Here is a 19,124-nt window from a genome sequence, read left to right as displayed (position 1 = left end):
TGCTTTCCCATGCAGTATCTTTTTTAGATAGAAGAAAACGAGATTATTGCCATGGACTAAATATGTACGGAAACTTGTGATTTGCAATATTCTTCAATTTTTAGAACTTTTTATCATGTTTCATGGATCAAAAGATCTTGGCCCTTCTTCTTCTTCTTCTTCTTCTTCTTCTTCTTCTTCTTACATCAACATGGCCAAAACATGTAGGCATCCTGGAAAATGGAAAACTTGCGTCTTTCATTTTCTTTTCAGCGTATTATCTGTTACATATTCCTATGCACTACAGATATTACTACGGCCAGGCCAACCATGTGATGAAAACCGCGAAAGATACAGGATACAGGGGCGGAATGAAGCGTGGAGATCCCTACCAAACGCTTCATATAATATTTTGAATATGGAAATACCTAAATATGAATTTATGTCATTTAGGAAAGTATATATGGAACATTGATACATTAAATGCTGTTAAGGAATTAGGAAATCACAATACTCACCAACATTCTACTCACCGCAATAATAATTAGAATATAAAGTATTATCTTTGGGTTTCTGTAGATCAGCTATTTTCCCTTCGTATCTTTCCGTCCACTTTGTGGTGGATAGTTTTATGAGGGGTTAATGATCAGAAAAACAAAATTAGTAAACAGTTGAAACACAAAGCAATTTGATATATATTTCCATTGGCTTTGTAACCTGCAATTCAGTCTTTGGAGTTCTGTAGCTTGGTACAACCTGAGACTTCGTTAAACAAAATTAGAGACTGGAAGATATCCCAATCAATCTTAGAACTGCATGCGTCCATACGAACTCATATTGTCGAACCAGGCTCCACCCGTTTGTCCAGCTTACAGTCAATTAGGGAACATCCATAAATGACGTAGCATTTGAGGGGGAAGGGGGGAGTTTGACTTTGTGTGACGATGTGTGACGAGAGGGGGGGTAGGGGTTCAAGTAAAGCTACGTAGCTTTAATTAAATATCGAAAAAAAAAATTAAAATCGGGCAAAATTATGCCTAATTCAATCTAATCTGAACATGAAGCTTTTGGCTCCTACTGCCTGACTGTTTTCAAGCGTATCAAGGAGCGTACATGCAAGAAATGCAATTTATATTTTGCTTCAAATGTTCTTCAAAAGGAGCATAGAAAAATTCACAAGGCCCCAGTCTCGGATAGAAAGATTCGTCCAAAGCGAATTGTAGGCAAAAGAGGACACGAAGTGCTGGTCATCACTCCGGAGGACGATAGAGAGTGGGTGGAGGCAGCTGACATCGCAGATGCAATTATTCCAGCCGAACAGACGATGGAGGAAAGCTGCCCAACTATTTCATTGGAATCCCGAATGGAGATAATTTTGACCGACGCAACTGATTGAATACTTACTAGCTATCCTGTTTGTTGAAAGGTAGCTTGATTTTTTTTTGACTGATTTATATGCTTTTTTAAACTTCCATTTATAACTTCTTTCCCTTTTTTGTTATTTTTTGTATTATTCTTGCAAAATGCTGATAATGAAAGTAAAAATTAAATTTGATTTATCGGCCTAGCGGTGAAAAGTGATGTCCTTTTTAGTAGGGACATCTAAAGATTATGAAATTTTTATATAGATGGATAGAAGGTAAGAAGAAATGAAAGATGGTGAAAATGAGCGGGTAGAATTTGTCTAGAAGCATTACCATCACATACCAAATTTTTGTTCCTCACGAGCCTACTACTATGAAGTGGTAGATACAGATAGAGTTGCATCTACCACCACACATTAGTAGGCTTAGCGTGGTCCGCCCCACAAGCGAGAACTTGTAGTGCGGACGAACAAAAAGATGGTATGTGATCGCTCAGATAAGCTCCCTTTAACTCAGAAACGCATCTATCGATGTTTAAGTCTTCTCAGTTTGTTATCTTCGCATTCGTTACATGCGGGGTTTGCATGCGAAACGGTACGGTCGATAGTCTGATAGTGACCAACCACCGATGCTATGATGTCGTGTTTTTATTTCTTTTTGGCCAAAGTTATTTAATTTTATGAAGAGATTAATCACCGTAATTTTTGTTTGTTACTTTGATTTATCGGCCTAGCGGTGAAAAGTGATGTCCTTTTTAGTAGGGACATCTAAAGATTATGAAATTTTTATATAGATGGATAGAAGGTAAGAAGAAATGAAAGATGGTGAAAATGAGCGGGTAGAATTTGTCTAGAAGCATTACCATCACATACCAAATTTTTGTTCCTCACGAGCCTACTACTATGAAGTGGTAGATACAGATAGAGTTGCATCTACCACCACACATTAGTAGGCTTAGCGTGGTCCGCCCCACAAGCGAGAACTTGTAGTGCGGACGAACAAAAAGATGGTATGTGATCCAATTAAAAATTAAAAACCGATTTAACCGGTGACGAAATGCTACGAGGGGGGGGGGGGGGGTATAAAAACTCGTAAAAAAAGCTACGTCATTTATGGATGTTCCCTTAATTCCCATTCCCTCCTCCACTCCCTACTTCAAGGAGGGGGAGACTCAAACAATCATAGAAGCAACTCCTACACACAAACCCCGACTCCTGTGAAAGATGGCCCTTCACCTCTCAACTTTTCATTGGATGCAGGCACGGGTCCCAAACCATCACTAACACACAAGCCGTTCACATGCATCACGTTACGAATCAATACTTTTTCTGTTTTCTTTCTATTCAGGCTTTGCTCTTTATTCCTTTGTTCTAAGTAGGTATTATTATTTCAAACATTCCGATACGATTTCGATGCTTTAATTTTTGTTACTTTTTTATCAAAGTAGTCGAGCGCCACGAAAACATAAACAAAACCACATCGTTGCCCTAGAAAAACCTTCACTAGCAATTAACAACAATTCTTCCGTTGCCCGAAACATTCATACTTCAGTCTCGCCATAAGAAAAACCTCACAAGATAATCCCACACGGCCCAAAAATTAAGATTTTTCATGAGGTTAAAGGTCCTTCCTCGCACTCGACTGAGGTCCGCTAGTTTCAAAAGATCTTGGCCCTTCTAAATGTAAAAAAGGCGTTAGGTCTTTTATTTGCTTCTATGGTAAGAAATTTATATTGCAGTAAATTTCCATAACGAATGATCAATTTTCTAATCTTTCTTTAAACATGGTTGCCACTTTTTCATGTTTACGATGTTCGATTCTTGATTTTGTTTTATAAAGAAACAAAATAACAACAGGCTTGTTTAATATTGAAGAAGCGAAAACATTTTGTTTTTCTCAATTTTGTATACTTGGGTTGTGTTTCTCATTAATTTTCAAAATGGTTAAAAAAATAAATTTTAAGGTAAAGAGCCTAAATTTGTTAACAAAAACTACAAACTAATCTTCTTTAACAGAATGAATCCAAAAACCCCATTCTTATCCTATGTTTTAGATAGCAAAACTTTCTTAACGATTTCTTTAAGAAGAACATTCAATTTTCAGAATATCACAAAAAAAATTATTTAAAAAAATGAATTTAAGGAATTGAGAATTAACTCAAATCGAACGAGTATGGCTTTCTAAGATTAATGAAAAATTGATTTTTCTCTCTTACACAAAACAAATTTCGTTTGCTTAGGTATTTATTTTGGTAAGTTTTTACTAGAAATGGAGCTTCGTGGCACTTGCCCCCGGTGCCAAACTAATTTAAATACTGATTCATAGTTTGAATCAACAATTTTAATTCTTTTGCGCAAAACTGAAAAAAAACATGGTTTCTGAGAAAATATTTCTAATGCGAATGTTGTTCTGAGCCAAAATAGTTTAAAATCATGAAATTATAATTTTGTTATATAATTCACAATAAAGTTTCAAACATCTAGTACAGCGTATATCAATGTCGTTTTGATGTTTTTTTTTAAATATTTTTTCTAGTGCCATAATCCCGGGTAATATTGATCACTTTTTTAACTATTTTTTTATTATTTTTTCTGTAAATGAGAATGTGGCATGTTTCATATTTTAAAAACCAGTACTGGATTCCTTTGAATGGTAAACATGATTGCAGAAATTTATTAGACTACTTTAAATTTAATTTAAAAATCGATTTCGTCTCTGTTTTGAATCTGCTGCTTTGGGGTAATCTTGATCAGTCTCTATTTTCAACGGTTTTAACGAGTTTTCTTGACTATAAAGAATACAAAACACCTTCAAAATATTGAAAAATTTATAAACTAGCAAGTTTATAAATTTTACCTTGCTTTTTAGAATACGTTGAAAACATTTATAATCGAAAAAAGAACAATTTTGGTGCATACATTTAGGGGCAAAAATTAAATTATTTGTGAAAAAGTTTGAGCTATAAAATACAAATGAAATTTTACCTTCCCATATTTCTGTAGGCCCTCCCACTATTTTCATTTCATTTTTTTCTTCAAAGTTAATCATTTGATAGGGTTTCTATCTATTTGTCCAATACGGGCTTACTCTTGAAAAATGTCATTATTTTTTAAATATAGAAAATTTATCACTAAATGACTATAAAAATAGCACTATCAATATACATATACAAAGAAAAAAAATTGTTCTTTCATTTTCAACAACCCTTTTGCTTCTAAATGCTTTTTGGTATCATCAGAAGAGCTGTTTGTTTGCGAGCCTCAGAAAACAAAGATATTATAGGATTTTGAAATTACATTTTTACTAACAGAAAAAAATTACAATTACAAACCAAATTTTGCCTATTTGATACTCAATAAATAGGCTTTAAAATGTAGAAAACAGTTTTCAATAATTCAAACTATAGACTGAGTTATTGATGATAATGTGCAAAAATTTAATGTGGGTCAAAGTTTCCCCGGTGATGAAAGTTACCCCGTTTTACGGAACCATTTTTGTGTGTCTCACGATATTTTCAATATCAAGGGAAATTCATTAATGCTGGATCATAATCAAAGCATCTAGATGAATCTTTGATGTCAAATTAATGAGCTTATCTCACCTTCATACATAAAATTCAAATAAAAATAAGAACTTTTAATTAAGTATCAGAACTGGAATCTTATTCTGTTGAATAGATTGTAAAATAATACATGAAGTGTTGAATCAAAGCAATATTTCTAATGCTCCACTTTTCTCACCCTTAATTTACCATTATTAAAAATTTGTATTGAAATTCAAAAGAATTACATTGAGAAATTTATAAATGATTATTTTATTTTGAATCCGATTTAATTTTATTTCGTTTCAAATCTATCACTCAAATATTTATATTATGGATGATATATTAAGCTTGCCAGATTGCCCGGTTTTATCCGGGTTTGCCCGGATATTTGATGCAAAATTTCGAGAAAGTCCGGTCCGGCCCGGTTGCCCGGATATCGTGAAAAAAGTCCGGATATTGCCCGGATTTTTTCACAATTTTCACAAAAAAACCAAAAAAAAAATCAAAGTTTTTGAGTAAGTTTCAGCAAAATCGATTAATGGTATGGACATTTTCAACGGTTGTTTCAAATAATTTCGCTGATTTACTTTTATAAACCTTTAAATATTTAAGTGTTCCAAAAAGTTTTTGGAAGTCTGCAATTAATAAAATATTAATTTAATTTTTTTTTTGCATTTTTCCTTTGCTGTTATATATAATAACACCTAAATTTTGCCCGGTTATTGCCCGGTTTTTGGATTTGAGAAATTGAAATCCATGCCCGGATTTTGCCAGGTTTTTTTGAAAAAATGCCCGGAATTGCTAGGCCCGGATGGGAGTGGAAAAAATTCTGGCAACCTTATGATATATGCAGGTACTGCAAAAGAGCAAATTGTTGTTTTTACTTCTTAATTCAATAAAGAGCGTTAAAAACAAATATTCCAACAACAAAAGAGAATTGCGTGTATTTCAACTTTTCAGAGCCAAGATTGGAAAATAAGTATTAAATGGTGCTGTTTAATTTGAAAGAATTTGTGCTTGGGCGATATCCATTTAAATTCATCTCCTGAACTTAAAATACATATTCACGAATAATACAAGACAAATTCATTAAAAAATGTCAAAATGCAAGGAATGCAAAAAATTATTTTTCTTATTAGCTTTTACGCTACATTCAAAACTTATTTTTTTTTTCCTGTCAGCTTTTGTCTTCGGTTTATTTTTGAAAATAGGCATAATTATATCTTAAAAAATTTGTGCACTTTTTTGGTAAGTAGAAAAAAGTTCTAAGATTTGGGAAATAAAGGCTTTTACTTGATGACGCATTCCGAAACCTTGAGTTAATACGACTTCTGGGTAAAGATTATAGAAGTATTTTTTTTTTATTATTTTCCTCCGTCGCAGGACATTTCAAAGCAAAATGAATCATGTGTATTTTTTAAGGAAAAGTCAAAGCGCTATGCAGTCTTCAACAAAGTTGTTTAATAAGATAAAATTAACTGAACAATAGTTCCTTTTTTGATATCGTAAATTTTATTTTTCGGCATATCGGTGAAAAGTAGGTATGAAATTGATAAAGATGGATAGAGAAGTGAGAAGAAAATTTACAGATGTTGAAAAGAGCGAAAGAGCATTTTTGCGAGGAAACCTATTAACGTACACCATGCTTTACCCTGCAACATTTCATTATTTAGGAGAAGTAGTACCGGGATAGAGGTGGCACTACCTTAACCTATACAATGAAATCTGGTTGGTCCGAAGTCTACATGTGGTGAACACGTATACTCCGGACGGGCAAGCCCGTTTTAACATGTCTATTTATTTTGTTCAAATTGTAAAATAGATTTTTTTCAAAGCGTTATTCCACTCCACTTCATTTTTTTTTTTCATGTAGGTTAGAAAGGTTCTTTTTTAGTTGTCAAAGGTTGATTTCACTCTAAACTGATTAATTTTTAAGCGCCATATCCCTAAAACTAGAGGTGGTAGACAAAGTCAGACAAAACAAAGATCAAGACGCAAAAATCTTTCAAAATCAGTTTATAAAAAAAGGTTCCAAAAATGTGCCAATGTTTTCAGTTTTCCCAGAAGTTTCCAGTAGAATTCTAGTTTTAAATTTTATGTAGAAAATACATTCTAAAAATCACACTTTAGTTATTCAAATCGGAAGAAATTAGGTCTTCAGACAGAATAATTTGAACTATCAGAAATTAATCTATAATTTCATTTTTTATTATATTCAAAAATTAATCAATAAATTTGGAAATAATGTGTAGGGGAAAGTCGGGTAAGACGGTCACAGCGGGTAAAACAGACACTTTCAATATTTCGGGAATTACAATGTTTGGCACTAATCTAATGATGGGAATATGTTCGCCTGAGTGTATCAACACTTTCGAGACCCTTTGTTTATTTATAGCAAGCAAGGTCCCATAATAGTTAACAAAACAAACAAAAACGTTTTCAAAGGAAGAGTGTTTATTAGGCTTCTTTTTAACCATTTGGAGGAAAATCAGCGAGTTTCGGTCAAAGGGCTTGAACATCAATCGTTTAGAAAAAAAGGTGCTAAAGCGGGTAAGACGGACACATAAATTTCTCCAGGTATTTTAAATTTTTCATCGGTTTGATCCTCCATATGCCTTCAGAAGACCTTGGCAAGAGCAATTGCCGGTCGAAATGCACTCAACATCTCAAATAGGCCATAAAAACTTTTTAAAAAGGATATCCGGAGAAGACAGCGCCTATAAAATACGGAATTCCGAAACCACACTGTTTCGCTTCTGGACTCGGACCAGTTGGTTCCATTTTGGTTTAAAATCGTTTTCCTATACATAATTCACAAAAATATCTACATTTACATCAATTTTTGCGCCAAAATGTACCATTTCTGAACAGTGTCCGTTTTACCGACCATTTTTGAAAAGTGTAATTTGCGAGCATTTTTTAGATGGCTTATAGCAGTCTTGATGAAGGATATTTACTAATTCCAGCGGTTAATGCGATAGTAAACAACCTAAACTGCCCATCTGCACCAAAACTGCGATAAAAATAGCAATATCTGGTTTTCTATTGCGATTCTACCTTGAGGTGTCCGTCTTACCCGACTTTCCCCTACATCAGGCATGTCAAACTGGGGGTTCACGGGCCGCATGCGGCCCGCGGCCTTGGTCAATGCGGCCCGCGTAGCTCCGTCTTAAATTATCACAAAATTCCCTACTACACAGAAGTACGCTGGCTTTCCTGCCACAAAATATTAAAAAGATTTTTTTTTGCTACGCAAGGGAATTTTATTATTTTTGGAAATGAAAGATTTTCAATGCGGCCCGCACACTTAAACGAGTTTGACATGCCTGCCCTACATGAAGAAAAAAACAAAGATACGCAGATTGTTTTATAAACGAATGAATTAAAGGATATTGAAATAAGTAAATTGAGAAAATTGATTAAAAAATCTCTACTATTCTAATTTCATGTATTTTAGAAATAATAACTTTGGAATGCATGAAAATCAAGGAGAGCAAGAGGAGCAGAGTACAGAATTATTTTCAACAGCATCCCTCCCCCATCCATTCGCTTTCTCAGAATGAACGATTTTTTCACCAGATATTTACGTTCCTTTTTATAGACTGAAATTTGAAAACGACTATCCTGCAAAACAGCTGTTCGCTACGAATCCGGTAGAAACGAGTCGAGCAGAGGCATAATGGCAAGGTGGTTAGACCAAGTGGAGCGTGATCTGGCGAATGTGGGATGTCCGTAAAGTTGGATAACGGTTGCCATGGACCGAGTGAGTTGTAGGAATATTGTTCTTCAGGTTATGTCGTGAGACGGAAAACCAAATTGAAGCAAAACAATATCCTTATATATAATGAAATATTGAGATCTTGAAAAATCTTTGAAGAATTTAGATTCGTAATTTATTTATTTTTTTCGTAATGTAATCCAATTTCTGGAGAACTTTATATACATAGCTATTATAAGTCCACAAAAATCTGAAGAGGGGAAATTATATTTTGTGTTTAATGGTACAAAGGAAAGGCACATAAATTTAAGCTATCAATTGTGAACCTGTGTTGTTTCCATAGGTTTTCAATGGTTCAGAATTTTATTCAGCTGTCTTGAATAGCAGAAAATACATGACAGACAATACATTAAAATGAAAAAAATCATCTTATTGTGGATAAATGCATTGATCATAGAATAAGAAATTTTAGGAAACTATTTGCAAAAAAAATATGTTGAAAAATATGCAAATGAAGCGATTGTCTCCATTTTTTCCCATGTATTGGGCATTGAAATGATTAATATCATGATTTCCTACTACGATGAATCTCTGAGTTAGTGCGCATCACTGGATTAAATTTTTAAATGAATTTCATACTCACTCCGATCGAATTCCTCGAAAAATTTGCCCTGCTTCGGCAGCTGTCGGTTGATGGTTCCTCGCAAATCATCCTTCTCGATCACGTCGTTGTAGTAACGATTAAAGCTACCACCGTTTCCTGACGACGACGACGCCGGCCCGGGCCACTCACGATCAATCGATACCGCGACGCAACATCCTAGCAACGTCAACATCCACGTCCATCCCCCAACCATGGCAAACAATCGATCAATGGACCACCGCCGGCGTCGTCCAGCAGCAGCAGCAGCAGTATAAATTGGTTGAGAAACGCCCTGCCGCAAAAACTGCACGCCATTCATAGTTTTTTTTCTGTTGCTGATGTTTTGGTCGATTGTCAAACAATTTGTGTACCTTTCTTCGGCTTGCAATAGACACGCAAGCTTCCCGTCGTCGTCTTCGTCGTTAGCACTCCGAAACTCATCAGCTGTTTAGCTTTGGCTCCCTGCACGAATCGTCACGATCTTCCGATGCACATGATCTGCCGAGTCGTCGCGTGTAGGTTATGCTAAACACTAAACTTGATTGTGTTTTGGGTTCGGGTGAGAACCGGTTCTTTCACTTTCCGTGCGTGGGTATCTACACTTTGTGTGATCAACAATGTGTGTTCACCCGAAATTCAGACGATCCCGACCTGCCTTTCGGAGTCGCGTGGAGAATCCACTTCACTCCACCAACACGTAACCTAGCCCAAGTAAGTAAACGAAAGATTGTAAAACCACCCGTCGTCGTCTTCGGCTGCCGAAGATCAACCGACCTCTTCCAGTGTTTCCTTTCTGTTCCCCTTCTTGGTTAAACCAGACGATCGCGTAATCACTCTCGCTATCACTTCGCGGCGGCCACGAAACAACGACCGGGCCCATTCACTGAAGCTGCTAACTGACTAGCTGGCTGACTGGCTGGTTCGACGGGTCTGCTGATGGCAATGTTACGTGTTACGGCACCGCGCGGATTGCCGGCTTCAGAGGGCGGATGGACCAGCTACTACCGGGATCTGGTTCTCCTCGTGTTCGGCTCGTTTCGTGTATGGATTTAGGCAATCAAACATAAGTGTTGTGCCTCCCTGGCACCACTTTTCTTTTGTTTCACTTTTATGAGTCGATTCCGACACCTGCTACTCTAGCGCGGTAGTACCTATCTATCAATGAACGACGTCCTCTACAGTCCTCTACGACTCTGCCTGCGGTCAACGGAACAAGTGAATCATAACAACCCGTTTTGTTATCTTCTGTTTTGGCAAAGATCTATGAGATCATTAAGGGTAAGAGGATTATATTATGGCTTGCGTTTATTGAACGGTTAACTTAAAAACAATAGGAGACCCTTTTTTTCGATTTTATCCAATTCAAGCTCTAAACCAATATTCTTGATCCAAATAGATTACTGAGCATATTAAAGCTCAATTATCAAAGGCTACCTTCATTGACCTTAAAACTTTTATAGAGGAGGAAAAATTTAAAATTTTCGTTAAACACAAAAACCATTGTAGCATCAAACAAACTTTTGAGTCATCAAGTTTCTAGCATTAATAAACATTTTTTCATAGAGGTTTAAGGCTAGCTTTTATTAGACACAAAACACACGGCGTATTACAGGACACGACACTTAACGTTCTTACTTAACGGAAAAGGCTTTAAATGGTTACATTATTTGACTTCAAGTATTCAGTCGGACATCGTCCTGTATATGGGCAACATCGAGCCCGAAACCGGTCGACAAAAAAAGGTAATTTTAAACCCTTTTTCCGTTAAGTAAGAACGTTGAGTGTCATGTCCTGTAATACGTTGTGTGTTTTGTGTCTAGTATAAGTTCTTACGTGAGCACATATCATTTAAAATGAGTGCCAGCTTTTATATTTTTAAAATTCTTTTTCATGTACATTTATTCAAAGAGCATCCTTTTACATAACATCACATTTGTTAAAAAAAAAAGTTTGAACGTCTTCTATTGAATTTTTTATGCAACACAATTTTATAAGTTGCAGGGAGAATTGAACGAAACCGATCCCAAAATCTTGTGACCCATGGAAGAATGTGTTGTCCAGAAGAATATTTTTTTATGGTGGCTATTTTGAGCGAAAGAGGCTCTTTTGCATTCAAATCGGACTAAAGAACAAGATTACCGTCCCAAGTAACACAGATGAAGCCAACTAGTGGACGAAATTCTACATGGTTTGGATGCTAAAAAGAATGTCGGCATTCTCTATTTGGACCTAAAAAAAGCTTTCGTTACCATAGATATTTCTGTGCTACTGTAAAAACTGCATATTTATGATATCCGAGAAACAGCCAATGAATTATTTTAAGATTATTTTAGCAGAAGAGAACAGTACGTTGTAGTCGACAGAAACAACAGAACGCCTTTGCCTCTAACTGTCGGCGTACCACAAGGAAGCAACTTAGGACAACTGCTTTTTCTGTTGTACATAAACGACTTACGGAAACTTGGTCTAAAAGGGAAACCAAGACTCTTTGCAGATGAAACTTCGTTTGTTATACATCACCAATTTTGGCGAGGTCGTTATTCAAATGAAACAAGATTTGCAACTGCTTCAAGAATTTTTCTCTAAAAATCTGCTGTCTCATCATCTCACCAAAACGAAAAACACCGTTTTCTACAACGTTTTCGGAGGTCATTTCAAATGCCACCAAGTAATGACCTAGTTTTTCAATCCATAACCATTGATAAAGCTCAAAGTTACAAATACCTTGAACTCATCATTGATGATGATTTTAAATGGACAAGCCACATCGAAAATCTCAAAAGGGAGATAAGCTGTACGTGCAGCCTTCTGTGGAGGATAAAAAAGTTTATTCCAATAAAGCAACGCTTATCAATATACCATGTATTTGTCCAATCGAAACTGCAGGACATGTTTGCAATATGAGAAAGTGCCAGTAAAACAGGTTGAAGTCTCTACAAGCTCTACAAAACAGGTGTTGTACATAGTTTTTGGAAAACCGAGGTTATAACCAACGATTGGTTTGTATCGAGAATTTCCGCCTTTTGTTTTTCTTGTTGAGGCTTTACGAAAATTACAAACTGTGATCCAAATTAAAAATTTTCTCCACAATCCCCACACCCACCGGAACCTACAACTTCCTCTCTCAACTCATGAATATGATACACGAAGACACAATGACGTTTCGACACGTTGTATGAACACGGTAAGAGGTAAAGTTACTTTTTCTTAATTTGGTAGCCAAAGGTCAAACTTTAACGAACGGAAAACAGCTGTACAAAATTCAAGTTGAAACTCAATTTAATCTGAGAAATGATCTGAATCTGTATCTGTAAATACCTGATGCCGCTTATCTAGTAGATACTAGATGTCCACCGCACCTTCTCATTAGAGATTGAATTCTCACTGTGGATGCGCAACTGACCTGAAAATTCTCATCATGTGTAAACCTCTGCAATCGACCCCAACTAATACCCACCCCCATATATTCTTTTTTATCGTTTCCGCCTTCATCGCTATGCAGTCGATCACCACCACTGCCATCACAATCAGAAACTGTTTTTTATGCAAAATCCAAATTTAAATTGTAAGCCAAAGAATTGTTTACAAAATTTCCAAAAAAAATCATGAAAAAAAATAAAATGATGAGAAGCTTTTATGCCTACGAGAGCAAGGATAAAAATTTAAATAAACCCTACTCCCGCGGGCTTTTCCCTTTCGCATATAAAAAAAAAAACTAGCATCTGAAAGTTTTATTATGGTATTATTAAGGCATTTTATATGCAGTTTTAAAATTGTATAATTACGGTCATAGAAAATGCTAATAATTTTGATTCAACCATTTGCTTTCAGGAAGTTCAAAAATGCTGATAAAGCTTTTACTTAATAAACTATTTAAGTTGTTTAGAATGATTTCTGAACGCCTTTTTTTTCCAAATAATCTATCTATATATATAAAAATGAATTTCTGTCTGTCTGTCTGTCTTTCTGTCTGTTCCCTATAGACTCAGAAACTACTGAACCGATTTACGTGAAACTTGGCAGGTGGGGGTATTGGAGGCCGGGGAAGGTTTCTATTATAGTTTGGGACCCCTCTCCCTAACATGAAGGGGGGGAGGGGCCTCCCAAACAAAAGACAATTTTTTACAAAACTCGAGAACCAATCAAGCAAATGGTATCAAATTTGGCATGGGGTGGTATTTGGGAATAGAGAATATTTCAATGAATATAAGGTACCCCTTCCTCCTCTCAGTGGGGTGATAGAAAGGAGGGAGGGGGCTACCATACAATTTTTCATGTAACTCGAAAACTATTCAAGATATTGGATCCAAATTTGGCATGGGAAGGTATTTTGATACGAAAAATATTTCAATGATTATTTGAGACCCCTCCCTTTTTACAGTTGAAAGGGAGAGGGGCCTCTTTCATATTTTTTTACATAACTCAAAAACTAATAAAGCAAATGGAATCAAATTTGTCATGGGAAGGTATTTGGATACGAAAAATATTTCTATGATTATTTGAAACCCCTCCCTCTTTTTAGTAGGGAGATATAAAGGGGGGAGGGCCCTCTTTTTAATTTTTAAATAACTCAAATACTAATCAAGCAAATGGAATCAAATTGGGCATGGGCGGATATTTGGGAACGTGACATGTTCTAATGATTGTTTGAGACCCCTTCTTTCTTCCAGCGGGGAGAAAAGAAAGAGGGAGGGAAGTTCCATACAACATTTATTGCATAACTCAAGAGCTACAACAGCAAATGGAACCAAATTTGGCATGGAACGATATTTAGGTACGAAAAATGCTCCTTTGAATATTTGTTATCCCTTAATGCCAAATTTGGGCGAGATCGGATCACGGGAAGGGGTCGCAGTCTTCGGATAAAATATTTTTCATAACTTAGGCTTTAAGAAAAACCGTTTTCGAAAGAAATCGGCCGACGGGAACCAAAGTTATTGATGAAAAACTGGTTTTTCATGTTTCTCCCCAACAAAATGTCTCGAAATCCCATACAAACTTCAGGCTTGTTGAGCAACCCCTTCCCTTGATCGGATCTGGCCCAAATTTGGTATGAGATCTTGTACTAGGCCAAAGATCAATTTCAGTCTGCAGCGCATAACATTTCACAGGTTTTGATAATCGCTTGAAACTCTCATAATATGGGTATTGGGTGAAAGGGCTAAACGAAAATAATCTGAAATTCGCTATTTGACGCCAAAATGACACCAATCCAAGATGACGGCTTCCGTTTATTTTGGAAATGCTGTGAATCACTGAAAATAGCATGAAAAAACCACAACATATGATTAAAGGACCCAACGACTCTAAATAGCAAAAATATATCAAACTAATTGCAACAAGATAAAACCTCTAATAAACAAACACAAAGCAAAGCTTGACATTACAAGTAGAAATCAAATACAACAAGATAAAACTTGATGAAGATCAAGATGAAGCATCTTCCATAGAAAGTGAACTTAAACAAAATAAAACAAAACAGAATCAGTTGATTGAAATAAAACTGGATTGAAAAAGAGCAAACAAGAAAATGTATAGAAATAATAAGATGAAACCATATTACACAAGATGAGGCATTGTTGAATCAGAGCATTCAAACAAGGAAAAAATCCAATATTGAACAAGATTAAGCAACATAAAAATGTGACAAAACAAGATAAAATCCTTAAACACGGCAGAAAAATCAAAATAAAACACCTCAAAGGAAAACAAACTAAAAAAAATTTTAAAAAACTTGGAAAAAAAATCAAAGAGTTTTAAACAAAAAATAACATAACATTGGAAAAAAATCCAAAATAAACAATTAGAAAATTGTATTGATAAAATTAGCGTTTAAATGTTAATGGAAGCCTTCATTTTTGATTGACCTGTTTTTTGACATTTTTTATCAACTTTTATCTTTTTATTTTTTGATTTTTATCTAGTTTTATTTTTTTACACCTTTTCTATCATTAAATAATAATCATTAATTTTTTTAAAGATAAGTCTTTTTAATCTTGTTTTTCTTGCATTGTTTTATTTTATATTCTTACTTTTTCATAACAATAGATGAACTTCCGTCTAGTTAAATTGTTTTTTTTTTCAAATTTTACTTTGTTATTCCTTGTTTTTTCTTCTCAAGTAACCACCCAGCAAACATTTTTGTAGGTATATTTCTCGACAAATTTGTTATACGTTTCATATACATTATAGAATAATCGTATAAAAGTCGGAAAACAGCATTTATCTACAAAGGTGGAGGCAATATACATACATATTTTTAAATTCTGCCTAGAAAGATAAGAATTGGGCGATATTCAACACCTTATTCGTACATCCTGAAAGAAAGCAAGAGAGCGTAAGCTTTACTCTCAATTCATGCAAACCGTTGCCAGCCACAATAGTTGCTGCTTCTTTCATTGGAAAATTCTTTCAAAGGAACCATCTAATTTTTAGTAATCTGGTTGCTGCGAGTGCAAAGAGAACCAAAGGGTTGTTTTCTCATTTCAATCCCACGCGGGAGAACAGATTTGCAAACGTGGCAGACTTTTCATCATATCCGATTTAGACCGACTTTAAGTGACCACTTTTACGATCGTTTACTTATTTGGTAGGATTTGCGATTCGCATTAACATTATTTGCGACTTATTCTATCATTTCTGATGCGATTTTATGTTTGCTGGGCATTAGCACTAAAACAAGCACCAGAATTGCCTCTAACGTCAGTTTTACCTAAGTAACCATAAGCACTTAAAACTAGCACCAATAATGCTCTTATGTCAGCTATAGAGCTTGATTTTGTGCATCATATTAGCTCTGTGAGCCAGGTTTGGCAAAATTAACTGCTGTTTTAGTGCAGAAACTGTTATAACCCTATGAAAGCACTGTATTAGAATTAGTTGATGCTATAGTGTTGGCGGGAAAAATACTGGGAAAATGCAAATGGCGTTCAAATGAGGTTCGACCAAGCAAAAACATTTTTTTTCGCTTTTTATTTGGATTAATTTTCTTGCCATGATAGTAAATTTGCTATTTGTTTATATTCGCTAATGAAAAATAAGGGGATCTCTCGGGTTGAATTTCCTACGGAGATATTTTTTTTCGGCTGAAGATGAGCTGGAATCGAACTCATGACATATATGGCTCTGACATTTGACATTGACTCTGCATGTGAACCCATCCGGTCTTTTGAAAATAATTTGAATCAAATTTCTAGCAACTGGGCAACTGGCCCAAATAGGCATTATTTGAGCATTAATCAATGCTAATGTGCTTTGGCCTTATGCCACTTTAGTGTTAACATAAAGCAAAAAGTATTAAAGCAAGCTTCTGTGATGTCAATTCAATGCTTAGAAAATATTTGTATTTTTTCTGATTTAGAGCTCTTGCATTTCAATAGCTTGAGCAAAGCTTATAAAATGCTTGTTGCATTGTAAAAGAGTGGTTTAATTCTAATGATGCAGCAGAAACAATATTGACGATATAATTAGTGTGAATCTTGAGACCCAGAACTAAAATTTCAATACAATTTTCAATTTAAAACGAACACATAGGAACATGAGTTATATGAAATCATTCATTTTTGAATCTCATAACAAATTCTTAAATGATGGATTATGAATTCATAATTTGGGTTTTCCCATGATTATTGGTTTCATTTTCTCAAAACATATGTCAGGTAAACCAGAAAAATTAACAGCAAGTGCAAACAATGCTTTTTCGCTAAATTTAAAAATTATCCAAAATAAACATCTTCAACAGTAAAATGTTTTTTTGTGTGTGCGTTAGGAAAACGGTCTGCTTTACTCTCCCGTGGTTGAATTTTCCTCGAAGTATCTTTTACCAGTATTCAAAACCACACTCGTTTGGTCTGGGCTAATCTGGAATAATCGAAAAATTTGAGAGAAATATGAGCTAGGGCTTTTGTATTGTGGACTACTTTTGTGATTCTTGAATTCAAATGCATCTTTTTTCAAGTTGACTCGTAATCTTTATTGTATTAAAAAATGGAATGGAGGTTTGAGATGCTTTTTGTTGAAATTAGGACTTTTAATTTAAAGTGCATCGCTTAATTTAGAATTTAAATTTGTTTAAAGGCTACCAAAAAAAAAAACAAAACTCTTCATTTCAAAGTATTTTTTGTCTATTTCGTTGCTTTATGAAAAAGAAACCAAAAATTGATTTCTTAACCATCTTAAAATCTTATCGTTATTTCAACAAACTTTTCGCGCAAAATATTTCAAAATCTAACATTTCACACTGTCGATAGATTTTCGTACGTTTGATTATTTTTTAAGATACAAAATTCAACCAATATGCTTACATTGGGTATTTTTTAGCTTGAGTAAAAAATGTTATGCCCTTTGTTTCTTAAATAAACTGACTCTTGTCAAAGAACAAAATATGAAAAATTGTATTTACTTTGTTGTTTTTTCTTGTTGTTTTCGATTATTCACTTGACACTATTCTACCGACACTTCAACAATATTGAATGACAATTTTAAGATTTTTTTCGTAGTAATCAAACATTAAGATGCTTGAAAAGATAAATGGGATTCTAGTATTCTTGTGACTTACACAATCAATTTATATTTCCTGTTTAGCTACGTTACTATTTAATTTATTATTTTTTTCTTAATTTATAAAAAAAATCACTTAAATTCCTATGATCTTCTCAGCTTTCTCTGCACTACCACATTTTCAATAAAAATAATCAAATAAATTAAGTAATCATTCGAGAAAAACGAGTCCTCTCCACAGCCAGTTAAATAATCCAGTAGAGCCTGCACTCCATGCCATCAACTCTTTATTCCGTACACAGCGCCAGCCAGGTTCAATAAATTTAAGCTGATATCCAAATGTTTAGTCGAATCACTAAGTTGGAATATCGTCAACACAGCCTGGTCTGAGGTCGGTCAATGGCAGCTAACGACTTTTTTTTTATTTCCACACTTTTTTGTTGTTGTCATTTCTTTTCTGAAGACACTGCCAAATCGATCGATGTCTCTTAATTCGATTTCACTTTCGCACTGATTGAATTATGCATTCCCATATCGCTTCATTATTCATTTATTTATTGATAAATTCACTTTTCTCAACAAGGTGCAATCATTTTTCAACGGATCCCACATTGACACCGTTTGTATTCGACACATTTTTTTCTGTCCACCAAAAAGACCTAAACGCTGCACGACGAAACGAACCTTACCGTTTTTCGCGTGATTCTCTCGTTTCTTCCCGATCGAGCGTAGTATTGTTTTTCCGCCAATTAGATGCCCTTAGAACGAACCGTAACGAATCGCGTCCACGCTGCGAATGGCAATATTGTACTCCCGATGGGGATCATTACAATCCATCCGCCATTCATTCATCCATTCATCCATCCACCCGAAACCACCCACCGACCGAAAACGCAGCCGGACTTTTCAACCTATCTACTAGCTAGCCGGTCACCCTTCCAAGGCGCGATCTCCGTGTCGAATTTTGCGCTCACTCGCACGCACATTTTCCCTCTCGCTCTCTTTTTGGCTCTCTGTCTCCTCTAGACTTTAGCACTAGTGGCTTTCCCAATATGCATCACACTCAGCATGACCGGGCCGTGCAATGAGCTGCTAAACGGTTCGGGGCAATTTGGGAGGTGGAACTCCAAATCATTCCATAATTTTTCACTTTATAAGTCAGTGATGTTCATACAAGTTTGATGATCACGAGAAAATGAAAATAAATGAAAATAAAAGATTCAAATACAAGAATTTTTAAATCTACCAATGTATAAACATAGTTATTCCTTTACAATAATAAGAATTTTGAACTAGCCTTTGCACCAATTTGTGATCATTAGATCCTTAATTCCTTTATTCGCTAAACTTCTCACTTTTTTTTCAGCACCTTTTTCT

At 35.1% G+C, this 19,124-nt stretch overlaps 1 protein-coding gene across 6 annotated transcripts in view; it reads right to left on the bottom strand.

The window, feature by feature from the left end:
• Positions 1 to 18,549, bottom strand: part of LOC129747849 (serine proteinase stubble-like) — a 139,799-nt gene extending 121,250 nt beyond the window's left edge. For 2 of the 6 annotated variants that reach the window (XM_055742217.1, XM_055742223.1), the window contains exons 1-2: positions 18,432 to 18,549; positions 9,249 to 9,950 (exon numbers count right to left, since the gene is read on the bottom strand). In XM_055742217.1, the coding sequence (XP_055598192.1) occupies positions 9,249 to 9,567 (319 nt within the window). In that variant the 5' untranslated portion in view covers positions 9,568 to 9,950; positions 18,432 to 18,549. Of the gene's footprint in view, positions 1 to 9,248; positions 9,951 to 10,022; positions 10,510 to 18,431 lie in introns of all 6 variants that reach the window. The other 4 variants (XM_055742219.1, XM_055742221.1, XM_055742220.1 and 1 more) reach the window with 4 other exon arrangements.
• Between the last annotated feature and the right edge of the window lie 575 nt (positions 18,550 to 19,124).

This window comes from Uranotaenia lowii, chromosome 2 (assembly GCF_029784155.1).
Source record: "Uranotaenia lowii strain MFRU-FL chromosome 2, ASM2978415v1, whole genome shotgun sequence".
Lineage (NCBI taxonomy): Eukaryota > Metazoa > Arthropoda > Insecta > Diptera > Culicidae > Uranotaenia > Uranotaenia lowii.
The sequence above is the reverse complement of the archived record's forward strand: the minus strand, read 5'-3'. Positions and strand labels throughout refer to the sequence as shown.